The 24684-nt window shown below is 48.5% G+C and overlaps 1 protein-coding gene across 5 annotated transcripts in view; it reads left to right on the top strand.

The window, feature by feature from the left end:
* Positions 1–24684, top strand: part of SH3RF3 (SH3 domain containing ring finger 3) — a 374857-nt gene that overhangs the window by 230550 nt on the left and 119623 nt on the right. For all 5 annotated transcript variants that reach the window (XM_047853860.1, XM_047853859.1, XM_047853863.1 and 2 more), the window contains one exon: positions 633–728. In XM_047853860.1, coding sequence (XP_047709816.1) covers positions 633–728 — 96 coding nt within the window. The remainder of the gene's footprint in view (positions 1–632; positions 729–24684) is intronic.

The following is a 24684-nucleotide window of genomic DNA, read 5'->3' as shown; positions in this document are numbered from 1 at the left end:
ACCCCCTGTCATTTGTCCCTGTAGCTCCTGGCACCTGTGAAGCCACCCTGGTCATGTTCTTCCTCACAACTACTAGTCTGCCAGTCTTCCCAGAAAGCTCCTCTTCCTCTGTGCTTCATGCCTCTTCCTTTCTCTTTCCATCTGTTTCCACTTTGTGTGTCTATACTTGGCATCGTCTGCATTGCCAAAGAATTTAAGAGGGTTATACAAAGCTTTTTGTACACGACTCTAAATAAACGGAACTGTATTCGGTCATTTTTTGTTCATGGATGGTGCCAGAAACTTTAAAAGCTTTATACTTCGCTGAATTTATTTTTATTCAAAATAATTTTATTTCAGTAAATAAATAATAGGAACATGAATTTTAAAATACTAGCTATATTATAAATTGCCAAGCTCTTCCATTTGCAGATTTTTGCAACTATAATCAATATATAAGAGAGAAAGAGGGAGGTCCTGGGTGAAGATGTAAGGGCAGACTGTTTTCGTATGTCAGATCCCAGAATGGATGATAAACCATTCTTTGCATCCTTGCTTAGGATCTTTTCTGAGCTTCAGCAGTACTTACTGGTCTCCATTTTTGTTGTGTGTGTTTTGTTGCGTGTCCACGTGCATGTGTGCGGCGACCCCAGGATGAGATCCTGACTGTCATCAGAAGAGTGGATGACAACTGGGCAGAAGGCATGCTGGGAGACAAGATTGGGATCTTCCCCCTGCTGTATGTGGAGGTAAGGTCATGCTCTCAGATACACTTCCTCTTCTACCCTGCGGTCTGTTTCACTAAACAGGTGGGGTTGTGGGGGTGGACTCCTGGCCTAGGACCCCTTTCCCAAGAGAAGAAGATGGGGACTGCATTGGACTTCTGTGCCAGTGCTATGAGAATTGTCTCAGTCCCTCAGGTTGTGTGTCCCAGGCCTGGATGCAGACTATCTTACTGTGTGGGCAGGGAAGGAGGGTCTCCCCAGCCCCAGAGAAGACAGCATTCCCCTGTCACTGCAAACATAGCTGAAGAATGCTGGCTCTGGTGGGCTGTTTGTGGTCCTCATAGGACTTGCATGACTGGGCAGCTTGTCCAACTGGGAGTCCTTAAAGCAGAGATGATTTGGGGCCTGTTAATTTCCTGTCTCCTTTCTGTAACTAAGGAGCACTTTGTTTCCAGTGCATAAGTTATGGGCAGTAGCTGAGCCGGGAGCATCTTAGAATGTTTGCCCTGGAAACCCCTGTTTGCTGTGGGCTATTTGTGTATGTGCAAGAGTATTTGCCCATCATGTGCGAGTGTGCTGTTTGTCAGTACAAGTCATGTGTGTATGCCCATGAGCCAACACACCCTTCATCTATTAATCACTGCAGTTATCCATACAGTTCTTTCAGCTAATGCATACTGCGTGCTCGCTGCATGCGAAACACTTCTAAGTACTTTCTCATTTAATTTTCTCAACACCCTAGGCATATGAAAGCCAGGAATGTCCCCACTTTACAGATGAGCCAATAGAGACAGAAAGTTCTCCCAGCTGCTAAGTGGAATATGAGCACAGGCCGGTTGCTCTAGACTTAGCCCTTCACTGCCCTGCCCCTGAATGCCCCCCACTAGCAAACTGTAGTTCACTCAGCCTGTTGTGGGGCTCCATGTGCTGGTAGGTGGCACATCTAGCTTTGCCACACCTACTGAGCTGTGTGTGGGTGCCACTAGGTGTTTGTTAAACACATCTGCTGATTCCTTTTTCATATAGGATAAAGTTCAAATGCTATTGTAAGGCATTCATGATTCATAGCCTGCAAAGGCTAGATGTTTTGCTAGCCTCATTTCTGGTCATTTCCTCTCCTTTCCCTAAATGCTCTGGACTAGTGGTTCTCTCACGTTAATTTTGAATAGACTGCCCAGGAGATTCTGAGGCCATCTTATGCAATAACAGTAAGCCCACACACGTACACACACACACACACACACACAGTGCCCACACTCAAATATACATGGACTCATACACACTCTGACACACACTCTCACACACACATCCACACCTCTCCCTAGTACACTGTAAAAGTCAAAATTCCCCAAACACCTTGTAAGCTTCCATTTGTGCATTTGCTTCAGTTTCCAGGGGGATGTTCTTCTTTATCCTGCAGCTTAAGATCAAAGAACCTGATGCATGAGTAACACTTATAGTGCAGTCTAGCAGTGAAAAACTTGGCCTCTCAGACATCTGTAGCAGTGGAACTATTTTTCCCCAGGCAGACTTCTAAGGATGCTCAAACACATATGCATAAATGCTTACAGAAACTTTGTTATGATGTCCCCAAACTGGAAACAATGCAGATGTCCCTCAGCAGTGGGATGGATAAATGAAGGATGGTATGTCCATACGATGGAATACTATCCAGCAGAGAAAATGAACAAAAGACTACTGCATTTAAAAGCATGGCTGAATCTCACAGACAGATCTTTTGAAAGAAGCCAGACACAAAAGAGTACATATGATTTTCGCTTTTAGGAAGTTCAAAAGCAGGTAGAACTACTCCAGGGTGACAGAAAGAGCAGCTGGGCCTCTGTGGGGAGACTTACGGGAAGCAGGGAGAAGGAGGCCTCTGGGATGTGGAGGTGTTTGAAATCTTCATCTCAGGAGGTTAACAGTTATGTGCAGCCGTAGAGTGACACACAGTTAACATTTGTGCATTTTTCTTTAAAGCACAGTTTAAGAAACTAAGATAAAACCTCATAAGGAGCCCCAAGGCAGGTCGCACTGGCACCCCCTGCAGAAGGCCAGGTTAGCCCCAGCAGCTTCCACCCTCTGGAAGGGCTCAGACATTGTCAGGGAGGTTGAGAGCTTGGGCTCAGGACTGGGAAACCAATCAGTGGGGCTCTCTGAGTGTTCTCCTTAGTTCCAAAGACTTACTCAAAGGGCAGACTTCCTGAGGCCCAGCCACAAGAGACACGCTTTCAAATACTTCTCCCTTGAGGACATAGGTAGGCTCCTGCATCCTTCTGGCTCAGAAGCCCTCCATGCCCCACACCTCCAGTGACAGTCCTGCCTCTACTCTGAACACGGCTGTCTTACTCCTTTGTGTGTTTCCTCAGATAGGATGCCCTGAGGGCCCTTGAGGCTCCAGTGCTAGGCTCTTCCCAGGAGCAGTAGCAGAGCATGCCTGGAGTAGCCATGGGCAGGGGACTTGCTCCTCTGGGTCGTGCTCCTTCCTGGACAGCACTGTGGCCTGTGCAGAGCCTATCCCCTCACCATGACCCTAAGGAGCCCCAGCCACAACACCCCTGAACTGCTCTGGAACAGACTCCTGGCTTCTCACTCAGCAACCAGTGAAGACAAGATGCCCCAAATGGATATTTCCTGAGATGGTGTTTCACTGTTTCTATATCAATTCCCTTTTAAAGTACTTGAGTGGCTCTGGCCCCATCATAGCCTTGGAGGTAGATTCCAGGGCTTGCAGAGTTCAGGCTGTCTTCTCTCCAGGAGGCTGAGCAGGCCTTTGAGATCTGAGTGATTGGAACTCCAGTCTTCTGCAGGGTTTGAACCTGAGCTTCCTATTGGGGCAGTTCCTGCCCTCATGCTTGACCCAGATGGATCTGTAATAAGTGAACGAGCACTTTTGCTCTGTAGATTATACAGTCTTCTCTTAACCAGGACTGTTTCTTCACCCTGGGCTTGCCAAGTAGGCACAGTGGGACGGATGGTATAAAACCCGGGTGCAGCTGGCCTGGCCTTGAGCTACTGGCAGCCTGTCTTCTGAGAAGGTGGTCCTGTCTCTGGAAATATATATACCTCTGGTGTACTGCAGAAATAACCCTGTCATCCACGCTCCCCATAGTGCCCAGGGGCCTGGCTGCCACTGTATCCCCATTGGTGACCTGGGCCCGCTGGTCTCAGGCACTGACTGCCTGCACCTGGCTCCTTCACCCTCAACTCCTCACCACTCCTGTGCAACTTCCCTTCCCCACCTTTGACCTCCTTGATGCCTTTCCAGCTCCTCTTCCTACTTTCCCCGCCACTGGTCCTGCATATCTTGAACCTGCCTCCATGTTCTTTTCTCCCCCTTTGTTCCATGAACAATCACTGTCCAGCAGCCATCTTCACACCGGGACAACAGCACATGTCAGACACCTGCCTCTTTGTTAGGATGACTGCTGGGCAGGGCACTCTCACTGGTGTCTATCCAGGACAGAGAGAGGAGCTGACATTTCTCTTGCCCTTGGGGAATAAACCCCAAAACATGACAGTGACATGGCCTTCCTTATGTGCCTCAAGTCCTTGAGGAGGCAGAATAATTGTCATCATTTTCATTTTTCAGAATGGTTCAATCTCAGAGAGTTCCTCAGGCCCAGGGGAACCCTCCTCCTCTAGGTGGGGGCTCAGCATTGCCTGCTGTGGGTAAATGTACTGTAGGAACACACGTGGCACTCTGCCCTTCTCACATCCTGGCATGGCTGGGTCTGGCTTTGCTGTTCCACCCTGAAGCATGAGTACCCCAACTGGGGATCCTGCATTCTTCTTTTCCATAGGCTCCAAGATGGCATGCTTGGCATTTGCCCTTAGTATGGACCTCAGGTCATCCCTGTAGAGCAGGGCCTATTTCTCACGGGCCATGGCAACCCTAGTGGCAGGACGTGACTGGGACTCAGGGCAGCTCAGAGCATCATGGGCTTCAGAGGTAGACCCCACTGGGCTCAACACCATGCATTAGACATGTGAATTTTGGCATATTTCTTAACATTTCTGAGCCTGTTTCCTTGCTCATCTGAGGGCAATAACATGGACCTCATGGGGATAGTTGCAAGGCTTCAAGAACAATAACAGAGTGCACAGACCAGACCTGGCATTAGGTAGGTTGGCAAGGGCCATCTGTGTTGTTGCTCTGCTATTGTTTGCTGAATGAATAATTGCACATTGGTCCATTCATGTGTTTACTGAAGATCTCTGTGTCATTCCTGAGCATTGACCATATTTGACCTCATATTTCTGAGAGTTTTCTCACAAATGCTCATTTTCACTCCTTAGCAGGGGTGGGAGCTTTTTGAAGGTAGGTGTGCCCCTATTTCTGTGCAGGTACAACAGCCCCACCCTGGTTAACAAGACAAGTGGTGCAGATATTCCCATGCTGCATGATAGGAGAGGTTGCTTGCTAGAAAGCTATTCTTTTATTTCATTTTATTTTATTTTATTTTATTTTATTTTATTTTATTTTATTTTATTTTATTTTATTTTAAAATAATTTTTTAATGTTTTTATTTATTTTTGAGACCAAGAGAAACAGAGCTTGAGCAGGGGAGGAGCAGAGAGAGAGGGAGACACAGAATCCAAAGCAGGCTCCAGGCTCTGAGCTGTCAGCACAGAGCCCGACACAGGGCTCCAACTCACAGACTGTGAGATCGTGAACTGAGCTGAAGTCAGAAGCTCAACTGACTGAGCCACCCAGGTGCCCCTAGAAGGCTATTCTTGAAGTGCGTTCCTGGGAATCAGCTTCAGTCTGGAGAGACACCGAGACAGGACGCAGGACTGTGTTCTGTCTGCCTCAATGGGGGGTTTGCGTGGAGACATAGAAGGAACATTAGGTAATCTGCCTGTGATGCTTGTCTGTGAGGAAAGCCTGTCCGTGGGGCTGGCGCTAAGACCCAACATCTATAATAAGCTGCAGACACAGTTGAAAAGAATGAACATGCAGTGAGCACAAGTGTCAGGTTCTGCCTTCGCACTCTGAAAATCAGTTGTCGAGGCAGAATGAGGGGGAGACCTGCATCACCAGCAGTTAACTGACAAAGACTTCCAGAATTACCAGATAATGTGATGGCGCTTTACTTCTGCTGAGTACGATGTCTAAACTTACTAGCCACTCTTCATGGTTGGTGTTGTGTGGTTGGCTTCCCAGGTGACATGGTCTCGGGGGGGGGGGGGTCCACCCTCATGCTCGCTCGTATGCCCCACCCTACATGTGCACACAGAAACAGATGCTTCACCTCCTCTGGCAGCAAGTGGGGAAGGTTCTGGGGCAAGGTGGGGGGAATCCCTTCCAACTTCCCTTAACTATCCACAGTGAGGAGGGTGAAGGGTGGCCATTCTGTGCTGAAGATGGGCCTGAGTCTGTGGCGTGAGGACAGGCAGAGAAGGAAGAGGGTGTGCAACGCCTGTCCCAACAGCCAGCACACACTGCCCAGGGTGCTGTTCTGGACAAAGGAGGGAGCCTCTTTGCTGCCTTTGGATTTGGCATGGGAGAAGAGATGAGTAGCAGGTTCCCCAAGGGAAGCTCTCACCTCATGGCATTGACCAGTGGGTGATTAGATGTGTAACTAATTATTCCTAGGTGCTATCATCGATTCCATTGACTGCTTATATTTGCATAGCTTTTCAGTGGTATTACAGCCATCCTCCCTATTCAGCTGATAAGAAATGTGAAGCCTGATTAAATGGTACCATGCACTGGGGCACTGGGGCTCAGCTGCCTGACCCCTGCCTGGACTCTTCCCTGGTGTGGGCAGGCATACACTGAAGGGGAGGGGAGTTTTTACATTCCCAAAGGAGGCATGGCTTGGGGCTGTGAAATGCCTGAGGGCTCTTCTGAAAAAACAAAATTCAGGGAAAACTCTTATGAACGTCAAATAACCTGAAAGCTCTTGCTTAGCTGAGCGGGCATGTGTGTAATCTGCACACAAATAGAATCTGCCTGAGATGGCAGAGGGTGAAGCATGTGGTGAGCCGTGTGTCAGGCTGCCTCTGCCAGACTTAGAAATGGGGAGTGCAAGTAGGGGCACAGAATAACTGGCAGAGCTGCTGGGTCCACAAGGGTCTCGCTAATTCAGAGAGAGCAGTTGCACCAGTGGGTCTGTCTCATAAGATAACCCCAAGACCCAGAAAGAAAGAGCTGGGTGGTTTTCTCCTACCTTCTGTGACCATGGCTGTGGGAATACAAGGTACCACGATGTCCTGGCTAGTGCCCCAGGTTTACCATAGACATGAGTCACTCAGCCCCTCTCTCCTCTCCTTGCTAGGTGTGGAGATCCAAGAGTTTCTAGGTTCCCTCTCTGTGGCTTGTCAACTCCATGCTTTGTGTATAGAAGCAAAATAGAATTTCAGTGGCAGTAAAGCACAGTTTACCCTGAAGCTGGCCCATGGTATATGGGCATGAGATACCTCTGAGGGGATATGAGGTCTTGGGTGCATGGGCAGACATTCTCACAGGGCCCAGTTGAAAGGAATGGAGGCCTGGTAGGAATTTTCACATGTGTGCAGCAGTCTCTCTTCTGAGAGCCCATTCTCAGGTATGGCCACCGTGTGCCCTCCATGGGCTGTGGCAGGCATGGCTGTGGGTGAGCCAGGTCTGTGGCTTCTTTTCCCCTGGAGACCATGTGGGTGGTGTCACCAGGGAAGGTTCCAGGAAGCTCCTCAAGAACAGCCTGGGCCTGTGGCTCCCAGGTAGGCTTTCCAGGCCGCAACTGGCCTGAGATTTGCCTCAGGTCTGCAACCGGCTGATGGGGCGCTAAGACCTCCAGCCCCTCAGGTCTCGTGTCCCTCTGGCATCACCTGTCTCAGACCCTCTGAGACAGACCCCACTCCTGTCTCAGACCCTCTGCTACCCACCACACTGGATGGTACCACTCAGTTTCCCAAACCAAGCCCGGGTTCTCTCTGGTCCCCTTTTCTCCCTCACTTCCCAATCCACTCTGCAGTCAGTTCTCAGCAGTTCTATCTCTGAAAATCCTTCTCAAGTATAACAAATATATAGTATAATTTAAAGTATAACACACCATTAGTGCTTGTCAGACAACTGCTCTCGCCACTCAACATATCAGCAAACAAAATATTCCTGTCTTTATGAAACTCTCTTATGGAACTCACTTTCTGGTGTGGGGGGCAGATAATATGCAAGTCCATTATATAAACGCCTCAGAAAATGATAACTGAAATGGAGAAAAAAATAAAACGGGAGAGAGGAGTGTTGGGTGAGCATTCTAGACAGAGGGGACAGCCAGTGCAAAGTTCCTGAGGCAGGAATGTGCCAGGCCTGCTTGAGGAACAGCAGGGAAGGCTGAGTGGCTGGAACCCAGTGGGCAAGGGGGTAAGTAGTAGGAGATAAGGTAAGGTGAAGAGGGTCAGATCACATAGGCCCTTGAAGGCCTATTTAATAAAATTGGCTTTTGTTTTACGTGAAATAGGAAACCAGTGAAGAACTTTTGAGCTTGATGATCTGACATAAGTTTTATGTGAATCACTTTGGCACCACTGTTGAGCATCGATTGAGTATAGGGGGATGGGAGCATGTGTGGCAAGAATGGAAATAGATTGTGAAGCTATTGCCAGCACAGGCCACGGTGGTAGTCACAGAGGTGGCAAAAAGCATCAGCTGCTGTAGCTAGTAGAACCAGCAGGAAGTGCCGATGTGAGGCTGCGAAGTGTAAAACATCCAGTTTTGGCCTGAGCAGCTGGAGGAATGAAATCACCATGGACGTGAAGGGTGAAGTGGGCTGGGGTACATGGAGACCAAGAGGCCAGTTCACAGAAGGTTGGGCCTGGGGTATCTGTTAAACATCTGAGTGGCTTATCAGATAGGCAACAGGTATGCAGGGGTCAAGTTCAAGACAGAGGTCTGTGTTGGAGATGCTAATTTGGGGTCTTTGGCATGTAGATGGGCCACTGTGGGAATGAGTATCGGCTGGGAAGGGTCCAAGAGCAGAGTCCTCCCCTAGTTCGGGGCACGTCTGGTCCTGCGCCTGACACCAGCCTCCCCATCACTAGTCTGTCCTCCACACCATATCTGAACAGCGTTTCTCTCAAATCCACCCTGCCCTACCCTCTGCCCTAGCCCCACCCTCCTCCTTTCTTCCCAGCCTGGGCTCAGTGGTCTCCAGGGTAGTGATCTCCAAACCTGCCGTGAGATGCCGAGACCGGACTTTGCAACTTCCACCTAGCATGGTGGCACCAGGCTGTCTCTAGGCACCTGAGATTCCAGCCACCCAAATTTTGACGGTGCCTTTCCTAGCTCAGGGCCTCTGTGCAAGGACCCATAGAGCTCTTCTTCATCCTTTGAAACCCAACTCAAATGGCACTCATTCCATGGAGCCATTCCCTGAGCCCTAAGACCCTGTTTATGTCAAGGCACAGGGCTTCCAGCGTTTCTTAAACTTCTTCAGTCCCCTGCAATCCTTAAAGGACTGGGATCCTTTAAGTCAGGGACCTCTTTTTGTTCCTTTTTAATATCCCTAGCTCTTAGCAAAGTGCACACAGTGGGTGCTTAATAAATGTATGACTGTGGGAGTGACAGCTTATCAGGAGATCAGCATGAGAATTAGCCAGGAGCCGTTTTCTGGATCCAGAAACATGCAGTGATTATCCAGAGCCAGAGGCTGTTTGGGGAATTTGGAGGCACAACCGAGAGGTAGGGCATGGGGGAAAATAGGATTGGACTGGTTTTTAACTTTCAGGACAAACCACGTGATGTTTAGAGGGGTATTGTCATGGGGGCTGGCTGTCTGGAAGCACCAGGAAGAATGTGGTTGCCTTGTTCCTGGATTTTGGAAGTTGCCCAGATCTCCCTTTATTGGTGCTGTCCCAGGCTGACCAGCACTTCCCTTCATAGCTATGTGCCTTTTCTGGGTCTGACTTCCTTCAACGGACTGCAGGGTGTGCGGAGCACACACACTTGTCCCCTCACAGCTGTGTGACATTGCCTGTCCCACTTGCCCTGGATTCCATGGCTGCGTGGGCCCAACTCCCACCAGGCTGAGGACACAGTTGAGGAAGGATGGTCACCTCTTTGTCTCACTTCCAGTCTTCACTCTCATAGCTCCTGAGGCTGAGCCCCACGCTGTCTTGGCTAGCTCCCATGCCACCCCTCTGTGAGAGGCCTCTGCCCCTGCTGGGGTAAGGGCTTCCTCCTTATTCCCACCAGGTTCTTCGCTCACCCAGGTATAGGAACCGTTGACATGCACTCAGCTGGAGAGCACCTGGTAGGCATGATTCCATCCATCTCCTTCCCCTTCGCATCCCCAGATCTCTTGACACTCAGATAAGGTGCAGTTGCAGGTTTCAGTGGGAGGGTGAGCCACCCACCCCTGAAAACTGGGTCTCATGTGCTCTGTGCTGTATCAACTAAGCAGATGCACAGGTGATGGCTGTTTGTCCTATGGACAGGTGGTGACATCTGGTAGAGGGAGCACTGAGCACACCCAGGCCCAGACGCTGGCCACAGATGCCAGGGAAGAACTATTTCGTCTTCCTGCAGGCTGACGGAACTTTTGGGTTGGAAGGAAATCTTTCCTTCCCTCTCATATGTCATATGTCAACCTTTATTTAACATATACATTTTAATGCATTTCCTTGTTTTGTGCTGTTACATGTAAACCTGTAGGTAAGGAGATGGCCCTCGGGTCCCTTGGAGGCATGGGTAAGCAAGCCCATTGAAGCGGGCTTTCCTGTGTTCTTGATGGTAATTTATTTGACTCACGTGGAAGGACAGTGGCTGCCTTTGGCCACAACCTGAAAGGGTGCAGGTTGACTCTGACACTCGCAGGTGCCTTTCCTGTGCCTTTACCTGGGAACATCCTTTACCCCCACACTCCATAGGTGAAAGGAGCAGATAGATCCTTGGGGGTTTGAGTCTAGAGGAGGGGGTGTCTGGAAGCAAGGTGTGGTTCAGGAAGGGAAGAAGCTGAGAGGAGGGATTTGAGCATATTAGTTGAGGTGTCAGTACCTGCTGTGACAGGTGAACCCTGAGATCCTAGGGCTTAACTGCAGTAGAGGGTCACATCTGGCTGTTCTGGTCAGCCAGGCTCTCATAGGCACCAGGGAGACCCAGCCAATGGGGCTCTACCATCTTTAACACGTGGGAGTGAGGCTAAAGTGGGAATTTCATGAGCTGGGCCTGGCAGTGGACATCAGACCACCACCCACAGGCTGTGGCCAGGACTCAGTCACACAGCTGCCTGACCACAGGCCACTGGGGGCCCAGGAGGTGGGGGAAAAAGTAGATCCTCCAAACAGGAGGGCCTGCCCATTTATGGCGATTTTTAGTTTTGTCCTGTGCATGTTTCATTAACACTAAGAAGGCAATGACAGGAAATGAAAGGCCATGTTCAGAGGAAAGTCCCTAAGGAAAATCTCTCCTCTGTGGAAGCATCTCTTGCCCACCAACCTGTGAAGGCATTCAGTTGTGCGGTCGAACAAAGATAAACCGGGAGGGACGAGTGGACAGAGACATGAGGTCTCTGGTGAAAAACCAGGAAAGAGGCACATCTTAAGCAGTTATCAGAGTCAAGGGAATGCTGCTCAGCGGTATATTGGATGGGACACCCTAAGGGGAGGGTAGGAGAGGGGAACAATAAAACCCAAGGGATAGCAGGGGGTAATTGCTAATTGGCACCTAGAGAAGAGACAGAGACAGAGACAGGAGAGGATAAGGGCCCACCTTGACGGACAGGAGAGAAACCCACCCTTCAGAGGGAGGAGGAGGTGAATGGGAAAGGTTCTGAGGCACACTGAGGCCTGGGCGGATGTTCAGAGTTTATGCCGAGTTGTTCTGGTCTCAGCTACTTGGCACATTATTTGTTGCGAATGACAAAGTTCAGGACTTGAGAACGGAGGCCATGTGGGACTTTGCCAGGGAAGATGGTGGGGGTGTGTGGAAGAGATGCAAGAGCTGAGGGAGGATGTGAGAGGTGGGCAAAGGACTCCTGGTTTGGGGACCCAGCCATATGGGGGTGCTAGTGGGACATGAGTGCTGGGCTTTGGGGCACTGCTGGAGGCTGAAGGTGCTGGCCACTGGCTGTGGAGCTGGATGGTGACCTGGGAGGACAGTTTGGAAAGAAGAGATGGCTCAGGAGAGAGAAGGTTCCTGGGCTATGGGTAATGATGGGAGGAAGCCCAGGTCCAAACAGATCTGAGGGGCTGAAAGATGAAATTCGAAAGTTGAGCACATGCTGAAGTCCATTTAATTTACCTCTGACACCCCAAATGCATCAAAGACAGCTCTGTCATTCAACACCCCACACTTAGCTGTATGTACCCCAGAGTGGCTTCTGCAGGAAGCCTGTTTCTCAAGCCTGGAGCCAAAGCATGGGCACATGGTGGATCTATCCTCTGGCTCCTGCTGTTCTAGGACAGCACAGCCCTGTCCTGTTTCCTGCCCTTCTGCTCCCAGGTGAATCCTTCATAACCTCCCACAACTGTGCCTGGTCCTCACCAACCTGAGGGAAGGATCCCCATGTCCTTGGGGCACTGGAGGCCTGGAGCGTCTGCAGGCACATCCCAGGGGAGCTGTATTCTGGACCGTGCGAGAGATGGGGGAATGGGGCCAGGCTCTGGAAAGTGAGGTGGGGGGCAACCTCATCCCAGGACCAGCGGGAGCCCAGAGAATTCTGACTTTGAGGAACCAGACCCCAGCCCTCTGTTGGTGGACTCATAAGCCCCAGTCCTGGTGTTGAAAGAATCCTATGTGATGTTAGGGAAAACTGTCGATGTGATGCTGTTTCTAGATCCTGGAAAACCGGTGGAGGCAGAAATGAAAATCTTGAGTTAGCCAAATAAATGAAGTACCAAAAACTGCAGTGGTAGTTACTAATGACAACTGTTTCCCATTTGGGAGTCCTTGTCTTCAGCACAATAATTACAGTGTACGTTGTTAGACAGTTTGCTTCTAAGCTTCAGTTGATTACAATGTTGAACTCAGCTCGTCTTGCTCATGTAACACACTTGTCTCCTTGTCACTTCAGATTTTACAAAAAGAGAATATTTTGAACCTCCATCTCTAAATATGGTATTAAAACATTTGGTAATAACTCATTGGCACAACTGACAGCTTTCATTGGGAACAAAATAATTCTGAGGTTTTTTAAATTTTTTTTAACGTTTATTTATGTTTGAGACAGGGAGAGACAGCATGAATGGGGGAGGGTCAGAGCAAGAGGGAGACACAGAATCTGAAACAGGCTCCAGGCTCTGTGCTGACAGCTCAGCTGTCTCAGCTGTGCTGACGCGGGGCTCGAACTCATGGACCGCGAGATCATGACCTGAGCCGAAGTCGGATGCTTAACCGACTGAGCCACCCAGGCACCCCATCTGAGGTTTTTAATTGTACATGCTCTGTACTGTTCTGAAGTTGTGGGCAGCCCTTCTACCCATTGGATTTGCCACCTACTGATGCAAAGAAAAGATTGCTCATGATTTCATCAAATTTGTCTTGGTTTTCCAGCCTCCTTGACTGGGGCAGGCAGTGTGTTTTCAGGGGTGAAGATGAGGAATATATGGCTTCTAAGGGAATGCCCACACCCAGGTTCTTGGGGAAAGCAGCATAGACAGGGGCTCAAAGACCTCTTTCTCCCCTTCAGCACCCTCCACAGACCCTACACTATATGTGGGATCCTGGGTGGGCAGATTCGCAGCTGTGTTTCTGGTTGGGGGTCTCATTCTTAGTCATCAGTCCTGGTCTCTATGTCCCCCTTCTCCTTCTATGGACTCCCTCTTCCCCTCAGAGGGAAAGCCAACATGTCAGGAAGTAATATGGACAGTGAGAGGGAAAAGGGGGCTTCTCATTTCCTGCACCCGGTTGACCTGCCCCTCCCTCCCATCTGGGAATGTGGGGCATGGGGTTGGAAGGCCTGGTGCTCCAGGTAAGGGCTTTGGAAGCAGAGGCTTACATGGGCTTTATCCCTCTGTTTGAAGCTTTTGCATTGAACATCCCCCCTGCCTCACAATGTGGATGGCACCACATCAGAAAGTCCTGTCAGGAGGATCCAATGAGGTAATAGGTGGGAGCCCCATGTGGGCGGTTCCACATCACACAAATGAAACTAATGGTTCTACAGCCACTGGCATCTGTGTCTAAGCACTTTTCAGGGAGACAGAGGCCTCTGGAGAAGGTGGAAGGTTCTTGACAGTTGCTGAGGACTCAGCTGGCCATTCCCCACATTCTCAGCAGCCCAGTGAGTGGGGGCAGTGGCTCCCAGCCTAAGGGGTCTCCTGGATAAAGGATATCATCTACTTGCTTTTATTTATTTTCCTTTATCATTCTTTACAGCCTACAAATCAGCTCTGCTAACTTGTATGCAGTGTTGGCAGAAACGTCCTGGTGCTAACATAGAGATGGATTTTGTCTCCCTGACTTGGCTTCTCTTTCCCCACGGGTTACTGTCAGGGCTGTTAGAAGCTCACTGTGTGCAGACAGGTGGGGTCTGGAAATAGTGATGCTGATGCCAGGTACTCACAGGGGACCCAGGAACCTCCCCGCCCCAAGCACCAGGTTAGTAGCCTTATAAGGCTTTAGTAACATTTCACCCTGGTGCACTTTTAAAACCAATGACGTGCAGCTGTGTCTTCATGTTTCACTGCAAAGCCAATGAGGTGACTTCATGTGGCTGCAGCTCTTTACCCATGGCTCTCCTGCCCTCAGAGCCTCCCTCAGAGCCAGGTCTGCTGCTGTGGGGGCTGGTGGGCGGGCCTGACCCCAGAACTTTCCACAGAGGTGGCACATCTTGTGTATGCAGCACATTTTACCAAACCTCACCCATTCTTTCCTGCAGAGAGATTTTGTTTGAAGCATGCTGCTGGAATTCCTGCTGTCTGTGGAAGGAGATGAAAAGCAGGCTCAGTGAAGGGAACTGGCAAGTGAGAAGCACAGACAGATAGAAGCAGCTTACCCCCCCTAACTGCGGGGCAGTTGGGTGGCCGGTTGGAGTGTCTTGGGGAGTTTATCTCAGACACTGTGTTTCCATCTCTAGTAGTTTAATTGGAGTTTTCTTATGTTCTTATCTCTACCCACCCATGCTTAGAAGTATAATCATAGTAAATATTCCGACATGCTCATCTATAAATCCCATCTTTTGTGTTGTTTCTGGTTCTATTTCTACTGACTGATTTTCCTCCTCTCTAAATATTTATAAATTAGATTTATAGATTGCATTTTCCTGCTTCTTTGCATGCCTGATATTTTTAATTGGGTACCAACTTTGTGAATTTTGCCTTTTCCGGTGCTAGATGTTTTTTGTTCCTACAGATATTCTTAAGCTTTGTTCTGGGATGTCACTAGGTCACTTACAAACAGTTTGATGCTTTTGAGCCTTGCTTTTAAGCTTTGTTCCGAAGGACTAGGGCACCTCTAATGTAGAGCTAATTATCCCCACTTCCAAAGCTATAATCTTCTCCATCCATGCCCCATGATTTAAGAGGTTTTCATTCTCAAAAGTGGGAATGCAAACTGTTCCCAGCTTTGTGTGAGCCTCAGGTATTGTTCTGTCTTCCCCTTTTGGTGGTTCTTTCCCCAGCTCTGGGTAATTTCTTCCTATGAATGTTCTCATCAATACTCAGCTGTAGACTTTGTGGGTGGAGCTGTGCAGATCTCTCCTTTCTAGGACTTGAGCCCACAGATAACAGTTACTGTGGCCTCCCCAGAACCCAAACTCCATCTTCTCAATTCCAGGGGAACCTGAGGCTTCAGGTGGCAGGCTTCACCTCTCTCATCAGTTACTGCCCTGAGCTGCTGATGCCCACCCCCTCCCCCATGTCTGAAAGCTATGTTTCATAGATCTGTTCTCAGCATGTCAGATCTATATTATCCCATCTTGGCTAAATGAGTGTTAACCTGTGATGGTTCAGGAATTTTGAAATAAGGGTGACAAGTCATTATGCTATACACCATAAACTAGTACAGTGTTATATGTCAACTGTATCTCAGTAAAATTTGGGGAAAAGTAAATAGGGATGAGAAAGTTAGAACCACAGGGGGTATTTTTGGCAGAACAGGAAAGCTGCAGGTCAGCTGTGGTCTCCTGTGCTGCCTGTCCCCAACTCCAGTGCCAAGAATAAGTAATCAAGGACTTTTTAGAGAGATGAGGAACTGGTGGAAAGCCTTTGAGGCAATTATGTACTATAGATATTGGTGACGACCAAGTTCCAAACACTGTCATGTGCTCTCCCTCCATTTCCTCCCTTCTAATGTGCCCCTGCTTGCCCTGAGAGAAGCTCAGGATACCTGAGCTCACTGCATCAGAAGCAATGTAGAAAAAAAGACCTCAGGAAGGGCACAGGAAAGAAACTTCTCAGAGATTTCTGCCATTGAATGGAGGGGGGTGCCATTTTGTTTAAAGTTTGTTTTATTTTTTCTTTTTGCCTGGCCCATTTCTTACAAGCTTCCACAGCAGTGGGCAGCTGGCAGCAGTGGGGATCCCCCCATGTCTTGACTTGACTACAAGTTTTGCCTGCATTTCTGTGTCCAGATGTGGACAGTGCCTTCATGAAAACTTAATGCACTTAACAGGCAACTCTAGTCACCAAAGAGAGCACTGGCTGAGCAAGCTGAGGGAGGGGGGAGCAGATGGGACTGGGCAGGAGCCAGGCAGGACAGCTCCTGGCATCCTGTGTTTTCTTTGCATCTGAGCAAAGTGGTCTGGGAGGCAAAGTCCTGGACCCATCGGGAGAACAGGCAATGTGCCTTGCCTTCACCAGTTTCCCTTACTTTACTGATGGAGGAATCACATAAAGAAATGAGACAATTCCATAGGAAAGTAAGACTTTAGTTTCGTGCATTTGGCCCAGCCACTATCTGGGTCTCCATGTTTTCCTGCCAGCATCTGCATCCCAAGGCATGATGCATGCACATATATGTGTGATCATTGGGATTTTTCCCCCAACAAAAATGGAAAAGTGCATAGATACCAACTCACCCTGCTTTAATTACTTGGGAAGTTAACATCTTTGTAATACACTATTGTACATTCCATAATTTCTGGGTTTGTTGTTGTTGTTTTATCCCTAACTACAAATGTAAGAAGCCAAACCCTGTAATGCATAATTTTTTCCCATCTTGGTCTTGGCATTTGATGGCACAAAATAGGCCAATTCTGGAAAGATCTTGGCTGGGATGCTTTCAGCACGTAGGACTTATGAGGTCCCTGGGAAACCACCTGTCCTCGCTCACTGGTCTCACCAGGAGGGTCTATGGGGATAAGGAGGAGCCTCACTGTCTTGCCCAAGACTGAGAGGTGCAGCTGCTGGCAGGCCAAGAAGAAAGCAAGAAAAGGCTTACATGATTTTCCATCTTCAAGAGACAAGTAGGGACTAAAAATATCTCCATCTAGGATCAGCTGAAAATGCAGGTGACATTGGCAAAGAGCTGGCATTCATGCCCGCTGTGTCCAAGCCTCTCACCTGTGTCCTAGCCTCAAGCTTGTCCAGTGGGAAACAAAACGTGCCCACCATGTACTTGTATGACCATTTCTGCCTCTGGCTCCCCCTGCTCTTCTTCTTTCCCCTCACATGTCACTCCCATGGGCAGTCATGATCCAGCATACCGAGTAGGTGAAGGATGGGTTCTCTTTTCACCAAACTGGAGCACCCTCCACTGAGCCCTTTGTGACCTCAGACTGCTTCTGTCTTCATCTTCCTGTTACTCAGGGAGATAGATGCCTCACACTGCTCCCCACAGGCTGTCCTGAACTGTCCACTCCCGCCTGCCCTTCCTCCACCATGCTACAATACACTGCCTTTCCTCGGCTTTTCACATTCCTTCCTGTCTCTTCATTTCTCCCTTTCCATTTGGGGTAGCCTGGGCCAGTGGCTCAGAAACTTCAGTGAACATTAGAATCATCTGAATACTCCAGGTCGCAGTCCCAGAGAGCTTTATGCAGCAGGTCTGGGTGGGCCCAAGTCTAAGATAGAACTTAGGGAGGAAACTTGTTTTGTTAGATTCCACTTAGTCCTAAGGGTGGGCCTTGGCCATCAATGGGGGAGCCACCCACCCAGGCAGAGTCCTGCTTATGAAGCCCCCTCTTCCCCTTGGGCAGGCCATGGTGGTGGTAGCTATTTTTCAGATGTGATGGTGAAAGCATATTTAGCTGTGGAGAGATTTAACTCTGGGTGTTAATAAGGTGACAGTGGAATATTTCTTGGCTGAGGTTCAGGGCCTGTGTTTAGTGCAGAAGGAACAGCATGTCTGGTTGTACAGCTGGAAGCAAACACATCCATCTGGAGTCACTGGGGTCATTGGGGGACTCCAGCGTCTTCCTCCCAGAGCTGACCAAGCTTTAGTGGAGAGATCTGCCCGGCTGGTCCAAGCTGCTGCCTCACCATTAGTTCAGAAATTTGACAGTGAATTATTACCAAAATTGACCCTGTGTGCCAGTTGGAAAATACCTCACATGTCATTATACAGCTCTTTCCTCTTACCTTTTATTATCGTTTCCTGTTTGGAAAAGAAGGGATATAAAGTTTTTGGTGGCCTAGACATTTTTAAGATTCAGGTAGAATGCTCAAACGGTGCATGTGCATATTGAGAGACTTTCTATAGCTATCACAATTCAACCGATTATTACAAAATGAGAAAATGTGGCTAATTCTGGCTTCATCTTATTTCTGCTTGACTTACTCAGAGAAACTCAAAGCTATTCTCTGTTACTTTTATTTCTTTCAAATATTCAAAGTGAGAGCAATTAAGAATTACAGTTTGAAGCTACTGAGGACTCTCCTTCTGTTGCAAGCAGGGACAAAGACTTGGTTTGTTGACCACACTTTCCCAGATGTCTCTGTTTTCAGTGATTTTCCTGCCTGCCTCCCTGCCCATAGACCCTCAGCACACTGAAGAGCTATGTTGGCCTTTTTGGGAAACCATCTTAATGAGATCCTAGAGGTGTCCAAGTTTCCATAAACACTTGTACTCCGGGCTCGCCCCTTGTAGATGAAGACAGCCTATCCTGTGTGCCACTGCCCTGCTGGGAGAAGTACACTGGCCGGTGTCTCCAAGGAGAGCGAATGCAGCCACGTTCAGTTTGGGCGACTTCACCTGTAAAATAGAGATACACCTGCCAATGCCAGAGTGGTTGTCAAGAGCTGGAGATTTGTTTGTTCCTTCTGCATTAGGTTTCTGTGAGCACATCTTAGCCCTTGGCTGAAATGGCATGTTTCGACTACTATGGCGCTGTGTGGATTATACCTTTCAGACCACCATTTGTTTCCTCATTCACCCATCCCTTCATTCATTCATGTATTCATGGAGCACCTGCCATGTGCCAGGCCCTGGAGATGCAGCTGATAGCACCGCAGAAGAGAAACGTCTTGAAACCCACATTGTAGCAGGAGAAGACAAATAGTAGAGAAAAACAAATTCTAGAGGGTAGTATATTCTCTATGGAGAAAAATAAAGCTGACAAAGGAGGGGAGCGAAGTGAGGTAGAGGGGTCTGTAATTTTAATTAGCATGTTTGGAAGGCCCCAGTGAGGAAGCGATCTCTGAGTGAGCAGTTCAGGTTCCAGGTGGTGGCCTAAGCTGGCTCATGACTGAGGGGTAGCGGTGGCCAGAGTGACAGACCAGTCCAAGTAGGGTGAGGTGGAGCAGGCAGTGGGAGGCAGACTTTACAGGGTCTCGGAGGCCACTTTGAGGATGTTGCTGTTTGCTGTGAGTAGGTGAGTCTGAGTTTGGGTCCATCTCTCCCCTAGACCCTCGTGCTGCTCATTACACACAACCTTTATCCCCAAGTCCACTGACTCTCCCTGACCATGTCCTTGTCATTCACAAGCCCATCCCTGCTTTGATCTAGTAAGCTTTGTTAGTGTAACATGAATGTAGAAAGAACCTTCTCAACTAAAAGGTTTTAAGTTGCAATGGTTAGACCCCATGGGCTCTTGGGCCCCTTAGTACATGGAATGCTACCTCTCACCCTCTCCCAGACAGTCTGCACTCTAAGGTGATGTCTCTAAGAGTCATCTCACACAGTGACCAGAACCATCCCCAAGGTAAGTTGGGTGGCCTCACTCCTGATAGGCCTCCTGTGGAGCCTGTAACTCTTAGAATCAATCCAGACTCCTCACCACAGGCTGCAGACCCACCGGGCCTCACCCCTGCCCTGCTCACTGCCCTGCTGCCCCTTCCTGCTTTGGCATCAAGCAGAGTCACAGCACCAATCCACTGGGCTCAGCCCCACTCTGTCACCTACCAAACTTCCCCCTCCTTGGCCTCTAGTTTCCTCATCTGTATTCTGGGTATAATACACTCACCATAATACACTGTATTCTGGGCATAATACACTGAGCATAATGCCCTCACTGGGCATAATACACTTGCCTACCTCACTGGGCTCTGGTGAGGATTAAGTCAGTAATATAAGTAAAGTGCATACAGCACTGGCTGGCACAGAGTGAGACCTAGGAGTTAGAAAATAACATTACCTTTCACATTATTGTTAGACCCCCCTGTGTAGAGAGCAGGAAGAGGAAGCAGACAAGGTCTTATTGCAAAATTGTGTTACTGTTAGTGTATTGTGTTTCAGTCCTATCATATGAATAAGGAAAAACAACTTCAATGCCTTAAAAAGTTATTTGGAATAGTCTTCTCTTTCATTCGGAGTAAAGGAAGATAGTCATTTGGAGAATGGGTATCCATGGACTGGATTATCTGTTGTCTGGAACACTCAAGCTTTCAGAAAAGGGTTAACAGAATCTAAGGTCAATACTTTAATGTGGGAGCAGCAGGGTAGCACAGGCCCTTGGGGGACTGCACCAATCAGTCACCTGCAGAGCAGGCGGCTCCCATCCCAGCGCTGCACTGGAGGCACCCCAGCCTTCCCAGCGTACTCCCTGTGCAGGAGCCCTGTCCTGAGCAGGCTGGGAGCTGGGTGCATGCTCACCAATCAAGAAGCCAGGCCCAGCATCAGGTACGGAAGAATAATCCCCAGGGGGTCAATTAACGCTTCTATAAACCTTTTTGTGTTCAGAAGGGGGATGAATGCTTAGTTGAAACTCTGCCCTTGTTTGCATTTCTCACTGCTGAATTGGTAACACAGTTCATATGTTAACGTGTTCTTAAATATATAAATTTTGGGGAGAATTTGTTGTGTTATCATTGGGTTTTTCTGTCATAGTAAGTGTTCGCCTCCTGTTCTTGGATCCAGCTGAGAAAAAGATGAGTGTCTGAGAGATGGAAGTTGAAAGGTTAACTTCATTATAGCTAAATCTCAATGTAAGAACGTAGATCAGATCTGGAGGTAAGGGAACCTGCTAGTTCCTCGGCCTCCAAGCTAGACCTTGGGACCTCCACCCACCAGCGTGGAGACTGAAAAGCCAACACCCCTGCCTAGAATTGCTGCTCCCACCCCCAGAGCCTACAGCTTCAGAACAGAGTACCTCCACCCAGTCCCTGGAGATGGACCAGTGACACTGGATATCTCCATCTGCTAGAGACGCACACTGAGCAGTCACAGGTGAAATTACATGGTTTCTGCAATTTGCTTTAAAATACTCCAGAAAATCAGGAGAGGGGGCAGGCCTCACAAGAAACAGGAACAGCAGAATGGTGGTGGTTGCTAGAACTGGATGATGGGGTTTCATCCTTCAACTTTTATGTCTGTTAAAAAGTTAAATGCTGTGTCAGACCTGCCTTCCCAGAAGTCAGATGGGGAGGAGACAGGAGCAGAGGCCAGGCAAGTGTGCCATCCCAGTGCAGCGTTGGCACATTTTTTTCTCAACTCTAATTTGTAAGGCAGAAGCAGTCAGAAACAACAGGTAAACTGGTGTGACTGTGTCCCCAAACTACATACAGCAGCAAGCAGTAGCTGGACTTGGCCTGTGGGGCTGGTTTGCTGGCCTCTGCTCCATCCTCTGTTTAACCTCTCTAGGTTTCCATTTTCCTTTCATTTTGATTCCTTTCCACCTTTTGATGCCCTCTTGGCAGACTCCCACAGGAATACTGCCAGAAGAAGCTCCCTAAAGGCTGTGTAGTGTGACAGCCAGGTCTGTGTTCCCATACCAAGACACCACGCAGATAGGGCTGGAAGCCAAGCCATCAAGGAGGAGGGAACCTTTGCTAGCCCTTCCCTGAAATGTCCTGCTCCTAAGAAATTTTGCATCTCACTCAACTAAAAAGCACCTAAGTCTTTTTTGGCACCTTGCCCATTTTTTACAAAATGGAAAAAATGTAATAGTGCCACAACTCATGAAATCTCACCATAGGTTGATCAATAATCCAGCCTAATCTTCTCTTTTGTTTTGTTTTTAATCACTTTGTGATTATAAAAATAATACCAGGCTATTGTTCAAAACAGGGAAATTCAGAAAGATAGAAGCAAGGAAATTAAGATCCCCTATAATCCTACCAGTAAATATAAATATGCGTGTAGGAAAAAAATGAAATGTTGTTAGCATATTATTTTATTTCCTTTATTCTTTTCTATGTATAAATTTACATATATTGTGAACAAGTCTGGGATTATGCTATATCAGTATTTCTATCTTACTTTTTTCATTAAATTGTGAGAATTTTCCACTGATGTTGTGGCAATAGCTTCAAAGCCCGTTGGCCCTATAGTCTGCTGTCAGCCCAGTAGTCAGGGGATCCTGTTGCATGCATATCAGATGTCTCTCTGCTGCTTTAGACCTCCCCCATCTCACTCAGAGGAGAGCCAGGACTGCCCCACTGATCCTTGTCATCTCTGACCTCATTTCTACCCATAAGTCTGCTCCAGTCATCCTGGCTTCCGTCTTCCTCCTCAGACACTCCAGCCCCACTCCCACCACAGGGCCTTTGCACCTGCGGTTCCCATGCCCATCACATTTCCCCTCAGTGTCAACATTGCTATCCTCTTTCAGGTGTTATATCGGAGGTTTTCTTCACCCTCCCCACCCACCATGCCTTCTCTCCTATTTCTTTCTCCATATACTCCTCACCATCTGACATACTAAATATACCTATGTGTTTACTTGTTTATTGGCTGGGTCTCCATGAAGGCAGGGGTTTTATCTGTTTTTTTTCACTGATGCCAAGCAAAACCCCCCTCATGCAGCAGGCGTCTAATACATGTGTGCTCAGTAATCAGATCCCCTTCTTATGTAGCACCAAACCCAGGTGGCTTGGGTGTCTCTCCTCCCCCAGTCAGTCCATCTAGGCATGTCCCCCACTGCCTACTGACCCAGGAGTCTCCAACAGCCCTGCCCAGATCTTCCTCAAAACTTCTGTACCAGCTCCACAGAGCTATCCGTTCCCTGTTCAGGAGTCTACAGAGGCTTTAGGTCACAATTCTCACTCCCATTTGGCCTGAAATCCCTATGACATGAGCACTGACTTGAGGCCCTGTGCACACAGCACATAAACACACACGTGTGTTTGTATTCCTGCCTGTGCCTCTCCCCTACCTTCAAATATTCATGTCACTTTTGGCCGCTGCCTGTAACCATTGAAATTAAGTTCCTTCCTCACTTATACCAGTCTTTCTCTAATTGATCTTTCATTCAGTTTGCATTTATTAATTCCAAATATTCTTATACCCCTTTTGTGACTGTGAAATATATCCCTAAGGAAAGTTCTTTCCGTGAAAAAGCTTCCCCAGCCACATGTTGCTGTGTACAGCTCACACATGACAGCCAGTGGGTGACTGATGTGAACCAAGTGGGCTGTAACTGGGAGCTCAGGCTCCGGGTTCACAAGAATGTTTGGCATGCTAGCTCTAGCACTCCCTCTTCTCTTAGCCACTGGGTGGGCGTGTGCAAAGTGGGGTGTGAATTTCACCTCCCCAGAGGGGTTGATAAGGGCATAGGTCAAAGTGCAGAACACAGTATTTAGATCATACTCAATAAGTAGACGTTATTGCATACAAATGCTCATGTTAGCTGTATACTTTCATTGATTAGGTGTTTGTTGAGCACCTATTGCATGCCTGGCACAAAGCTCATTAACCATCTGTTAAGTGAGATGAATGTTTACAAGAGGAAGAAGTAGTCTCTAAATTTCAAAACTCTGTATCGGCTCTCAGATCTTGATGGTCTTGTTACAGATATTGCCCTGAGATCGAGAGAGAGAGAGAGAGAGAGAGAGAGAGAGAGAGAGAGAGAGAAGGACAGAGACAGAAAGAGAGGGAGGGTGGGGGAGGAGATACATGCTATCTGGAGGCTTTGTAAATGGTTGAAGCCTGTTTAAAATTGGTGAGGAGGGGCACCTAGGTGGCTCAGTCGGTTGAACGGCTGACTTCGGCTCAGATCATGATCTCATGGTATGTGGGTTTGAGCCCCGCTTCGGGCTCTGTGCTTACAGCTCAGAGCCTAGATCTTGCTTTGGATTCTGTGTCTCCCTCTCTCTCTGCCCCTGCCCTGGTCGTGCTCTCTCTCTCTCTCTCAAAAATAAATAAACATTAAAAAAAAATTTAAAGTGGTGAGGAAGTAGCAGTCAGAATGTAAAGGCTGCAGCAGAATAATTCAGTGATGGCCTGGCCCGTCTTCCATTTCTCAGTCCCTTACCACACTGGGAGCTTGCTGCAGTATCCTGGATCTCTTGGCCACATAGATTCTGTTCTTTGCCCTTGGGAGTTGATTTCCAGTCCCAGAGATGTTCCATGTAGGGCAGGGCCCCACTTTGGATGCATAGGCACCCAAGCTCTGTCAGATAGGGCCATCAGTGCCTCCCTTGTGGCCATAAACCCATGCACAGCTGGTGTGTGTGTTCAAAGATGCGTGTTGCCAGAGGGGACTAGAAAGGGTTGGATGGATTCAGAGGCAAGCGGTGTTTCTAAACCTGTGTCCTCTGCAGGAAGCCTGTGGTGCCTGGGGTGCCCCCAGAAAGGCTCTCTGGATGTCCATAGAGAGCACCATGTGGCAGTCCTGGGTGCCACACCACACCTTCAACCTGTGCAGATGGGAGAAGGAGGACTTTTATTTCTTGATGGGGAGATAGTTCTCTGTTCCCCTTGATGCCAGTGGCTTTCAATGTTTTTAGATTGTGACTC

This window comes from Prionailurus viverrinus, chromosome A3, assembly GCF_022837055.1.
Source record: "Prionailurus viverrinus isolate Anna chromosome A3, UM_Priviv_1.0, whole genome shotgun sequence".
NCBI lineage: Eukaryota > Metazoa > Chordata > Mammalia > Carnivora > Felidae > Prionailurus > Prionailurus viverrinus.
Note: the sequence above shows the minus strand (reverse complement) of the source record. Positions and strands in the feature narration are given on the sequence as shown.